Source organism: Mus pahari, chromosome 15 (genome assembly GCF_900095145.1).
Source record: "Mus pahari chromosome 15, PAHARI_EIJ_v1.1, whole genome shotgun sequence".
Lineage (NCBI taxonomy): Eukaryota > Metazoa > Chordata > Mammalia > Rodentia > Muridae > Mus > Mus pahari.
The window spans coordinates 21,150,360-21,162,755 of record NC_034604.1 but is presented as its reverse complement, the minus strand read 5'-3'; the positions used below and the strand labels follow the sequence as shown (position 1 = coordinate 21,162,755).

Below are 12,396 nucleotides of genomic sequence, written 5' to 3'. Positions count from 1 at the left end.
TGTGTGTGTGTGTGTGTGTGTGTGTTCAACTTCAGGTTTCATTCCACAGAACACTGTCTACCTTAGTTCAGTTGGACAGATTAAAATATTTCTATGAGGGATTTTATTCATCTCTCTACCCTGAACCTCTAGCTCCCCTTCTTCCCTCCACCCCCACCCCCGCCATTGAAGCCTTTCTTCTCACCAAGCTCTCCCCCCACCCCACCCCATCCCTGTACTTTCAACAATGCAGACTGCTGCAGGGATCCCTGTGTGGACCTCTTCAGGGCCCGTGGTAATATTCTCTGCCCTTTTCCAGTTTCAGTGTAGGCGAAGCTGAATCGACAGCAGCTTTGGCTTTTGAGACAAGATCTATCACTGGTCTGGAACTCACCAATTAGGCTAGGTTGGCTGGCCAGGGAGCCCCAGAAATCTGCCTGGCTCTACTTCCCCAGCCCGGAGACTGATTGGAAAGCGCATGCTGCCACACCCTGCGTTGTTACATGAGTTCTGGGGATCCTTCTCAGCCCCCTCATACTTGCATCACAAGTGCTTTAATGACTGAGATACCTCCATGTCCTCAGCACGTCCCGAATATTCACAGTTCCTGCCGCCGTGACTGGGGCCTGGATGTACATCAGAAACAAAATGGCTGTGGGCCTTCCCTTACAGAGTGGAGGTAGACATTAAACAAACCATAAAGTCTGGGACCAGAACATTCCCATCAATGCCATAAAGCAATGAAAAAAAAAAAAAAAAGGATGAAGAACTTCAAAGGGCATCTGATATGTGTTGCAGGACCAAAGGGTGAAGCCTCGAGAGCACGGGTGGGATAGGAGGGGAAAAGATCATCAGCTCTATCCCAGATAGTCCTGGAAAGCTGTCTCCTGACAGGGGGTCAGCTGCCCTGGACAAGCCGTAGTGGGGTACTGTGGATGCCACTGGGGTGTCCATAGTCAGGCCTCAGCACTGGTGAAAGTCACATTTCCTTGAACCTCTGGCCCCTCTCTTTGGAGTGAACCATTGGCAATTCATTAGGAAGGCAATTAAATCAGTACGATATTTACAACAAATGATGCACACAGACGCTCCCGTCTCTCTCCCGAGAGCCTTCCTCACTGGGGCAGTGGAAGTCCCCAGCAAGGGCACTGCACTGCCTCCAACTCTGCCTGAACCTGGGATGTGCAGCCTGGGAATCCAACCCAGCAGCAGATGAGATCTTGACCTCTTGGCAGCTCTCAACAAATGCCTTTCCCATTCATGCGTCAGCTTCCTTATGTGTGTGGTGGTAAAGCTCAGGGCAGGCAGCGTAGCTAGTCATACACCTTTGTTCCCTGAAAATCTATGGGGGAGTTCTGTCCTCCCACCATAAAGGATCTACGTCATGGCTGTCATCTGTGCCAAATCAGGAGTGGGCAAATTATGGGGATCAGACTAGAGCACGCGCATCTTACGGCAGTCCAGGGTGGCTGGGCTGTGACGGAGCTGGTCATAACCCAGCCGTTTGTGCCTTTTTACGCCGGTACTGAACGTGTCCCAGGGAGAGCTTACCACACATTAAGATCACTTGTCCCACTAAGATGCTCTTCATCTTCAATCCAGGAAGTACCTGGGGCTCAAGTCCTGCCAGTGGGAAGGGGGAACACAGAGGGCTAGCCCTCTGAAACCAGGCCAACTACACTTCTTTCTATAAGCCCAACACTGCAAGGCTATTTCTGCCCACAGACACGGGAGCAGGAAAGGCCGATCATGCCTGCCCTGTAATGGGGACTACTTTCCCCTGTTCTCTGCTTTCCTATTTCATCATGATACCCCCAGACAAAGTGAAATCTCTAAAGGCAGCGGTTATATGGTACACTACTAATCACACACGTGCACATGCATGTGTGATACAGAGGTTGGGTCTGGAGGTACTGGCTCCTAATAAGGCCCCATGACCTAATGAGAAATTATTTCCCTGCCATCGGGAAATAGAGTAATTATACAAAAGGGCCGTCCCAGGTCACCTCCAGAATTGGGTTTCAACAGCTGTAAGGCAAATCCCCATACCAGCCTTGAGGGAGGACACTGCTGCAGAAAGTGGCAGTTTCTCTTCCTGGTGACAGAGGACCGTTGATCGCTTGAGACACCCCTGGATGTCTAGGCTGGCCCTGCTCTAGAGATAGCGTCTATTCCTGTCTGATGAACCCCTCCTTTTAAAGGTTGGGGAGAGCAAGTTCGCACAAATAAAACCCTGCTCTCACATGGATCCAGTGAGCAGCCCAGCTGGTGTCAGGAGGCACTGGACGTTAATCAGAGTCATCTTCCTGATGGGTGGTGCCCTGCACCGGTTCCCAGGGGGGTCAGGCAGCAGAGACCTGTGGCACAAAGCAGAGGGAGGAGTGTAGGAGGGGGAGGTGGAGTCAGGAAAGAGCCTGGCCTGTCTGTCAGTCTGTCTGCCTATCAGCCACAGGGCTCTGCCTATACAGAGAGCCATGCCGGACAGGTGAAGCCTTCAGACCGGCTCAATCATCATATTTATTCTAATTGTATCGTAATCGTCCCCAAGGAGCCTGGTTCAAATGAGCTTGACATTATTAAAATTTTAATGCCCAGTTTTCATAGCTGAATGAATATTTAAAGGGTATGTCCCAGCGTACGTTATGATGATGAAGAAATTAATGGAATGTCTTGTTTAATGCATGGCTATGTGTTGATGCAAAGAGTGGCAGAGGGAGGGGCTAGGGGCAGGGAGACAGAGCTAGAGGGAAGGGGCTGGGAAGAAGCCATTTGTCTGCCCACCCTCTGCCTCTGTAAGGAGCAAAACTGGCCCTAAATCCTGTTCTGGTGAGATCAGCTCAGTCCATACATATTTCTTTCCCCAAAGCAGAACCAGAAGTTGACAAGGTTGGACCTGAGTGTGACAAGGGACAGGAAAGGGCTGGCTCCTTTCTGGTCCTAGCCATCTATGTAAAGCTGGGGAAGCTACCACACCCAAGCCAAACCAGTTTGTGCCCTCTGAGGGAGCTCTACCTGGAAAGAGACCCCAGATCCCAAGCAGTCTTCCAGCCCAGAGGAGTAGCCCCTGGGGGCCTCAAGGTCTTAGGAAGCTGATCCTGAGCCAGGAAGGCTGCCCCTGGCTGAGCTGACACCCCTTCCCATCCTGGAGGCAGGATCCAGAATGAAGAACGTTCTCAGGAAAATCCCATGTGGTGGCTTTCTCAGGGTACCCCACACTGTCCGGATGTGTGTATGGATGTCAGAAAACCGTGAGGCAGGAGAAAGGTTAGGGACCAAAGGTGTCCTGAGACCCTGGCTTGGGCTGGAGAATAATGTTTGCTACAGTGTGGCCTTTGTCCCTTCTTGTCATTCATCCTTCATTCCTCCATAGACTCTCTTCCTCTCCCTCCCCTTCCCCCTCCCCCTCCCTCTCTCCTGTCCTTATGGCTTCTCTCCCTCTGCCACACCTGGCTCTGTCCTCTCTCCCCATCTCTGTGGCGGGACTTGGTATCTTCCACCAGGCCAGTTTGCTCTGCTCACACTCCCTTCCCTAAGGCAGCATCAGAGCTTGGCAATCTTGGGCCTGTGGAGTAAGAGAGACTGAGGAGAACAGCCCTCTTTCCAGACTCGGACACCAGAGCAGAACCTGCTGTAGGGAGGAAACCTTCACACCCGAGGCTGACATTTGACTTCCAATGAAAATAAGGAAGTCTGGGCCCGTGTGTTCGGTGGCCACCCTGCCCAGCAAGATAATCCACACAGCAGTTATGGCATCCTGAGCAACCTAAGCCCCCAGCCTCTTGTGATTGGATTCCACCCTCAAGGGTGCCTTTTATGAGGAAAAGGGTGGGCTCCCTGTAAGACCCTTCCTTCACTCAGTTTTCACGGGTCGGGAGTGTTCATCTTCTGGGGCTGCTGGGTACAAGATGCTTGTGTGGTTTCAACTACCAAACTGTATTGCTCACTACCCTAGAGGCTGGAAGTTCTAGACCAGGGTATGGGCAGGATTGATGTTGAGCCAAGTCTTTCTTCCCTGAAGAGGGTCACCTTGCTGTGTCCTCAGTGACCTCCATCTGTGTATGCGCCTATGTCCCTGTGTTTCCTCTCTGTCTCCTAAGGACAGCAGCCGTGTGGGACCTGTCATCATTACTTAGACCGTTGTTACTGCCTTGATGCTCACTGTTTTCCCAAATACAACCACACTGAGGGCTAGAGCTTCTCTGTATGAAGGAGGGCTGCAAGGCTCAGACTACTCCAGGGGCGGGGTCAGCCTCAGTGAATGACACAAGGTTGGGGTAGATCACCGCAGGCCTGAGAAATGATCAGGAGGGAGATAGACGTGGAAATGTGGGCTGGGCCTGTGAGGGAGGCAGGGGGCTGGAAACTTCCACACCAACAAGATTACATACAACGCGTTAACCCGAAGAACCTGTCCCAAACTGACTTCGATACTTAGAAATTGTGTCTTCTCTGCATACTGTTTGTCCCTTCCTCCCCAAGTAACAGGGGTCCCTAATAGACAATCCATGAAGGCTGGTCTCCATGTCCATGGCACTCCTGCCTCTCCTCGTAGCATCCTAGTCAGGTTCCTCCCAGCAAGATGTAGATGGTCATCCTGACAGCAGAGAATGGTCTGCTTGGAGGCACAAAGGCTGGAGAGATGGGGTGAGAGAAACCAACGGCATAATTGAGTTCCTAGGCTCAACCCTGCTAAGCCCTCAGATGGTGGAGGGGAATACCCCAGGTGGGTAGTCAAAAGTGATGGCCGGGGCTATAGCCCAGTGTTAGAGTACTGGTTAGCATGCACATAGCCTTAGGTTCAATCCCTAGTGAGCTGTTGAGCTCCAAGCAGCAAGCCAGTAGTGAATCGACCACCACCACCACCACCCTCCCCCTCGCGAGTGTACACACACACACAAACACACAGAGCCCCTCTCCTGTAGTGACATTCCTGGCTGGTCTCCTAGACACTAACATTCCTTCAATTTGAAAAAGACTGCTTTGTTGGGGGGTCCAGCAGCACCCTGTCATGCTTCCTCGGGCTGGCAGCTTGTTGTACTATGACAGCCCTCCTATGGCTGGAGGGGCTGAAGCTTTCATACGAAGCACCTTTCTTTCACCCTCTTCCAGGGCTGTCAATCACGACCCGGTGGTGGCAGGACAGCCTGGTCCCCAGAGGCCAGTCTTGCCGGCCTTGGTTCCTCCTGCCTCTCCTTCCTTGTCTGCCCTGACTGTAAATCCTGTGTGCTGCCTCTGTCCTTCCTTGTGTGGCTCTGCCCTTCCCCTGGCCTCAGCTTCACCTTGCTGAGTCACAAAGTCCTCCCTCCCAATGCCCAGTTGTCTGAACGCAGCCAAAACTCACTTCAAATCCTAGACTGGAAGGCAGAAGGCTGCTTGTGACTGCTGGTCCAGGCCCTGTTAAGGGAGGGGAATTGGCAGCAAGGTGCAATGGAAGCAAATGCAGAAACAGCCTTTGCAGACTTTGCCACAAGGCGGCCTGGAAAAGCACGTGATGGTCTGTGGGCCTCGGCTTCTCTGCCTTTAAAATGGGGGTGCTTTTGGCGTTCTCCTTGCGTCTTGTGAGAGAAATACAGCTGCAAAAGGGGATCGGGAGAGGGCATACAGGAGAAACATGGGTGTCGAAGACATAAAGAATGTCGCATTGTGTGGTTCTATAATTTTTATTGTCTGAAATACGGCGGGAACCCAAGGCTGGAGAGACCACCCTCGTACCTCGGAGCTGGGTTTATTTAACCTGCTGTTTGAGTCACGATGCTTGGAGTCCAGAGACCTCTAGCGGCCAATTGTAGTATTACACCAGTTCCAGGGAGAGGCTCACGCAGGCACTCCAGTGCTCCAGTGCCCTGACGCCTTACTTCCCTCAAACAGGAAAACTGATGGTGTTTACTCCACCTTCGCAGAACCTCTCTGACTCCCATCGGGAACTCCAGCCTAGAGCTCCGTTCTAGGCATAGGAGTGAGAACCAAGTCCTCCGCCATCTCTGTCTCCCAGGCCAGTCTGAAGTCAGTCCCAGGCAGGGTCCAGCTCAGTAAAGCCAGTTGTACTGAGGGACCCCAGCGCTGGCCCACAGGAGTGCCTCGGGATAGAGGAGGGCTTTCTGGGTGAAGACAGAAGGAGTAGGCATGCTATCAACTTCAGATTCTGATTCTGATAACTGGTATCGGGGAATTGAGAGTTATTCAAAAAAGGGAAAAGCCATACGGCTTCTCCAACCCAGAAAGGCACACCTTCTCCCCGACCCCATGCCACGCACGAAATACTGGGCTGTGGAGAATGAGCTAGTGGAGGAAGATGGATGGAAATTTGAGAGGATGCCCTGCATGCCTCTAGGTGTGCGCGCGAGGGGGGGAGCGGGGTCCCCAATGTGGGCGTGGCACTTGCGAACTTTAGCTCTTTGGTTCCCCTGCTCCCTGCTCCCTGTAATGGTGTTGCCTCTGTTCTGTTGCAGATGAACCGGCCGATCCAGGTGAAGCCTGCGGACAGCGAGAGCCGAGGAGGTAGTAGCTGCCTGCGCCAGCCCCCTTCACGTGAGGGCCCACTTGTCTCTGACCCCCTCCCTTCCTCCTCCTTCCTTCCCACCTCGTCCCACTGCTGCGACTCCCTACTTCTTCCTCTTCTTGCTGCTCCCCCTCAGAACTGAAGGCTAGCATTGTTGCTCTGAATGACTGATGTGGAAAGACAGTATGGAGTGGCTAGGAGGCAGGGGTCTGCTGGACAGAGGGAAGGATGGTGCCTGTCTAAGAAACAAGGTACCATGTAGGGGTTATCCTTTTACACTCTCTTAGGCACCCCCCCCCCCGTGATGCGATTTGAATCATAGACCACTGCCCTGCTAGGAGAGAACCATGCCCTGCAGTCTCCTTTAAGAGGGGCCAAGGCTATGAAGAAAAAACACCTGAGAGGGGTTGTGGTGGTGCTGAGTGGCCACACAAGGCAAGTATGGAGGTAAAGATTGAAGAGCAGGATGCAAACGGGCAGACAGGCATCTGGAAGGGGACAGAGAGAAGACATGGCTTTACCTACAAAAGCTCACCCCAGAACATAGAGCTCTCCAGAGACTGGTAAAAGGCTGAGGCACCCCAACAGGTTGTGCACACACACATACATACTCATGCACACTCATGAAAGAGAGGGATGGATGGATGGAGAGACGGACGCGTGGACAGACAGACAGACAGACGGACAGACAGACAGATAAATAGATAGATAACCCAGAAGCTCAGCCCTGGGAAGACAAAACATGTGGCCAGCCAGGGACATCTGTTACCAGGCAACAGTTCTCCTGGAAACACAGTGTCTTTGAAGCTCCTGCTTCCCCACCTCAGCTCCAGGGTGATCTGTGCCCATCCTGGCACGGCCCTATTTCTAGTACCCCCTAGATAGGATTCAAGCGTGCTACAATGTGAGCAGAAAAGAAGAGGCGTTGGTAGGGAATGCCTCCAGCATCAGGTCAGGCCTGGGCCACCCAGGCTCAGACTGTCCACAGCAAACTGCCTTTCCATGGTACTGAGCACACTGCCTCACCCAAGAGAGAGAAGGAGAAACCTCAGGCCCAGGGAGAGAAGGGAGGTGTGGGCCCCTTCGAGGGTCCAGTCTGACAGCCCTGGAAAGGAAGTGCTGTCATTTCTGCTTCTTATGAGGTGTACCCCCACTTCGCACTGACTGTGCCCTGCCTGGCCTCAGCACCGAGCAATGCTCTCACATGCTTCCCCAGGAATGTGGACAAGCTCAGTCCCTGGTCAGACCCAAAGAGACTTAAACTCAGGGTGAACGCTAGTGTGACTAAAGGTGACACTGGTCCCAGTGATCTAGGGTTCCTCCCAAGCCACACCCTTGAGTCCTCTGTTTCAAGCTTCTTCCCTGGCTCAGGCCCTTCCCTTGGCTTGAGCTCAGACAGATACCTGGTGCTTCCCAAAGGCACCTCATGTCTTAGGGCATGGACACACCTTACCTGGTGTTCACTGAGGATCCTAGGACCCTGATAATTAAGATGTGATGCACTCAGGCATCAAGGGCCTAAGTGAGCAAGGCCACAGACTCTGTTCTCCCCACTCCGGCTCCCTCCTTGATGAAGGCAGGATCATGCCCTTGCTCAGTCTCAGGGCTTAAGGGTCTCTCCCAGAAATGGTCCCTAGAAGGCAGACCCAGCGAGAACGGGTGCAAGTCACCTGGGCTCACTCGCCCATATTCAGGAAGCTCCCAAGTGCCAGCATACTGCTGAGACAACCAATGCCACCAGCCATCCCAGAGAGGGACAGTCGCATAAATTGGAGGAGGCACCATGAGAAAATGGTAATGGACATGAAAGAAAGGGATTCCCCCCCAGGGCTGGGGCTGAACCAGGGTGGCACGAACAAGACCTCACTTAGAGAATCTCAGAGGGATCGGGCAGGCCTGGCCCCAGCCAGTTCTCCAGAAAGGAAGTGGGCGTGGGGCATTGCCCTCAGCCCCAGCCCCAGCCCAGCAGAATGCCTGCTGCTCTGACACTCTTCCCCCATCCCTGGCCTGGGAGGCAATTGCTCTCCAACTCCAAGCTGCTAACCTCATCGCCTTTCCCCCATATATCTCCTGTGCTGACACTTGCCCCAAGCCAGATTAATCAGCTCTTTTATTCTTGCTGCGGTGGAAAGGGAGGGAAGAGAAGAACCAAACCTAAACATCTATCTATTAATTGCATATTCAATATTAAACAGGGAGATGGGCCTGAGTCAGCACTATCAGCAAGCTATTTTTTTTTAAAGAAAGTTGGTTTAAAACAATTTAATATCCATTTAATATTTCTTATGGGGAAAGGGAGGGAAAGGAAGGAGGAGAAGGTGAGGATTATTATAGGAATAAAGAAGAGAGGTGTGGAAGGAAGGAAGGTGTGGGATGGTAGAGGGGAAATGAAGTTGGTAAGGAGGAAGAGGTGAGAGGAGATGGGTTGGGGAGAGGATGTGACTCAGTGGGCAATGTGCTTGAGTGATGAGGTCCTGGGTTGGGACCCCCAGCATCTAGCTAGAAAGCTGAGCATATGTCTATGATCCTGTCGCTGGGTGATGAAGGCAAGGTGTGCAGACACAAGAGGATCCCAGGGTTTCCTGGCCAGCCAGTCTAGCCAACTGGTGATCTCCAGGTCAGTGAGAGACCTTGTCTTAAAACAATATGGCAGAGAGTGTCTGAGGAAGGTATCCAGTATCAGCCTCCATGTATACATACGTGAGCCTGTATACACACACACACACACACACACACACACACACACACACCACATGTCACAATATTTTAAAGAAAAAAAAATGTGAGAGAAGGAAAGAAGAGGGAGGAGAGGAGCTTTGGAGAACCTGTGTTGGAGCCAAGAGGGGCAGGAAAGGACGTACCCCCAAAGCAGAAGGTGATGGTGAGCCCCGGTACCCAGGCTGCATCTTTGTCTCAACCCCAGCAGCTCTGCTCCCAGGCCACTCAGTATCCCAAAGACCTGGGACCTGGGATGCACATGCTCCCGGGCCCCACTGCCTTCCAGGTCAGTAAAAGGGCTTGGGCAGGAGGACGGCTTCTCCGCAACCCTGCCACACTCAGGCACTTCAAGGGCGCATGTCTCATCCCGCTTCTTGTGCTTCTAGCGTCTCCTGGTCACACCGGGGTTCTGGGAACGGGCATGGACAGGTGTGGGTAGAACTGTGGGTGTAAGGGTGGCCTTCTTGCCTACAGAGCACTGCTTGGCTCTGGTATAGATGAATTGCTTGGTTCAGGCTGACAGGAACCATAGCAGAGCTCTTTTCCTCTCCTCTGGTGTGAGAACCAGAGGGTCCATCAGTGCCTTTGGCTAACAGGCCTGGCTTTTCTCAGTTTACTGGTCCCAGAGGCCCAGCCTACTGTGGGCGGGTATGGTCTTCGGAAGGAAGGCCTCCAGCAGGAATGTGAGGAAGGTTACAGTATTCCAGGGCATGCCCAACGCTCCTCCAGGCTCTGGAGAAAGCTCACAGGCAAATAGACAAAAAAAAAAAAAAGTGGCCACAGATATAGCAGAATCATGTCTCTTAAAGACAGGTCCAGATTAAGCAACAGTCACCTGGCCTTTGGCTGTTACAGGCCTGGAAGAAGGCAGATTAAGGAGGGAAAGGGGCCTGAATATTGCCTAGAAAGGAAAGTAACTCTGTAAGCTGCTACCCCCAAGGAAGCTTCTAGAAATGAAGAATCTTCTTTTATAGCACACACACACACACACACACACACACACACACACACACACACACACACCCAACAAGTCTTGCAAAAGTGCCCAGTTAGATATCTGCTCCTGGGTTCTCTTTCTCTCTCTCTCTCTCTCTCTCTCTCTCTCTCTCTCTCTCTCTCTCTTTCTCTCCCTCCCTCTCTCTTATCTCTCTACCCTGTCTCTTCTATCTCTGATAGAACTATGCAAGGTAAGGAACGGAGGGGAGGATGGTGAGGGGTGTGAACCCCACCCTCGTTCCCTCGTTAGTCATTAGGCGCGCCCTGGCCACCACCCTCATCCGGTGCTGGCCGAGTCAGTTAGCTGTGTTCTTGCTGCCTTTTGCCGCCTCCAGTCCGTAACGGCATCTTCAGAGCATCATTCTCTTCATGGCAGACACACTAGTGTGGCGTGGAGTCCCGCTGGGCCAGCTAATGAGGTTGGACACGATGCATGTGATGCAGATCCCAGGCCCTCCCCGAGGCCACGTTCCCCACCATAAACCCAGGCCCCACTCCCTCCTCCCAGCCCCTCCGCCATCTGTAGCCCCATCGGGTCCTGTGGCTTTTGAAATCCTATTACGTTCCTCATTTCTCCTCCAAGCATCGTTCTATTTCTAAACAGACAGACCACATGTGGTCCCTAAGGGTTCCCAGGGGCTTTGGGGGACTAGCTGAGGGGTTTGCGTCCAGGCAGGGCAGCTGGCTCCTCCTGCCGTGGCTCGAGGAGACCCGTGGCCATAACGATTGACCCTGAGATGCTGCATTTCTCACCGCTGGGCTCTTCCAACAATGCAATCCTCTTACACTCCAAAGGCCGTTTACAGCATGTTCTAATGAAATGGACTTGCAGGCTGACCCTGCTTTGTGGAGTGCACCATACAGAAGTGCCCATTTTTCCATCTTCGGAAGCAATGAATGACTCGCTGGACAAAAGCTCCTGGCAGAACGGTACCCCCTCTGGGTTCTGCTGAGGAAGCCCTCAGGCCAGGCAGGTGGGAGGGGTTGCAGAGCAGAGGAAAGCTGGCGGGCTGTGCTGCCAGCCCGAAGCCATCCTGGGTGTGTGGATCACAGGACTTTGTCCTGATTCCCCTCACCCCGACCTCGACTTCGGAGGTGCCCAGGGGATCCAGGGACGAACAAAGCTTATCATCGTAGCCAGCAGAATGAGGTTGGTGACTGAGGCCCTGCAGCAGCAGCCACCCAAAGGAGCTGTCTGTCAACACTTTGGGGCACAAAATGTTCACCCTTCAGCATTGCCTGTACCTCCAGAGTCCCCGCCACAGGTCTCAGGGGCTGGACTGGACGGCACACGCGGCACGCGCGCCATATATGAGTTGAGTATAGCTGTGCTTTGCCCTCTACCAGAACTTGTTTTAGAGCTGGGCCTCCCTAGATCATCCGGACTATGACAGTGCTATCTTCTCTCCCCTGAGCAGTCTCTTGAAGGAGATACTATGGCAAACCAAGCGTGGCTAACTTCACTTTTGGCTAGGCACCAGACTACATAACCCTGGACCGGTCCAGAATGATGCTACCCCACCCTGTGGGTCTGCCCCTCCGCTAGCCCTTCCCACGTGTCTCAGGATGTGGATGGAATGGGCAGTAGCCCAGTCAGCAAAATGCTTGCCACACCAACACAACAGCCTAAATTTAATCTGCAGAACCCACGTGAAAACACACACACACACACACACACACACACACACACACACACACTGAGCAAGGTGGCATACATGTGGCCCCAGTGAGAGCCAGGCAGAAACAGACCCTGAGGCTTACTGGCTCCAGAAGCTCCAGGCCACTGAGAGGCTGCCTTTTAAAAACAGGGTGTGGTTGGCAACACGGCTCAGTGAAGAAAAGAACCTGCTGCCAAGCTGGCGGCTCCCTTAGTTCAGTCCTTATGACCCACGTGGTAGTAAGAGGGAACCGTTCGTCTAGTGTGGCCTCTGACCTCCACACATGCGTGCTCGGCCCTTCTCCCATCCAAGCAAACAAAATAAAAAACTTAAAGAAGGCCAATTGCAATTAAATTAAACTAAAACTAAATTAAATTTTAAAGAACAAGTAAAGGTGGACAGCATCAATGAAAGAAAAGCCGAGGTTAACCTGGGTATCCATGTGCACGCATACACACACCACCACTACACACACACACACACACACACCACCACCACTGCACACACACACACATACACACCACCACCACTGCACACACACACACA

At 52.8% G+C, this 12,396-nt stretch overlaps 1 protein-coding gene across 39 annotated transcripts in view; it reads left to right on the top strand.

Moving 5' to 3' along the window:
* Positions 1-12,396, top strand: part of Celf4 (CUGBP Elav-like family member 4) — a 278,683-nt gene that overhangs the window by 212,543 nt on the left and 53,744 nt on the right. For 21 of the 39 annotated variants that reach the window (XM_029547028.1, XM_021215142.2, XM_029547016.1 and 18 more), the window contains exon 3: positions 6,429-6,507. In XM_029547028.1, the coding sequence (XP_029402888.1) occupies positions 6,429-6,507 (79 nt within the window). The remainder of the gene's footprint in view (positions 1-6,428; positions 6,508-12,396) is intronic. The other 18 variants (XM_029547031.1, XM_029547026.1, XM_029547017.1 and 15 more) reach the window with 1 other exon arrangement.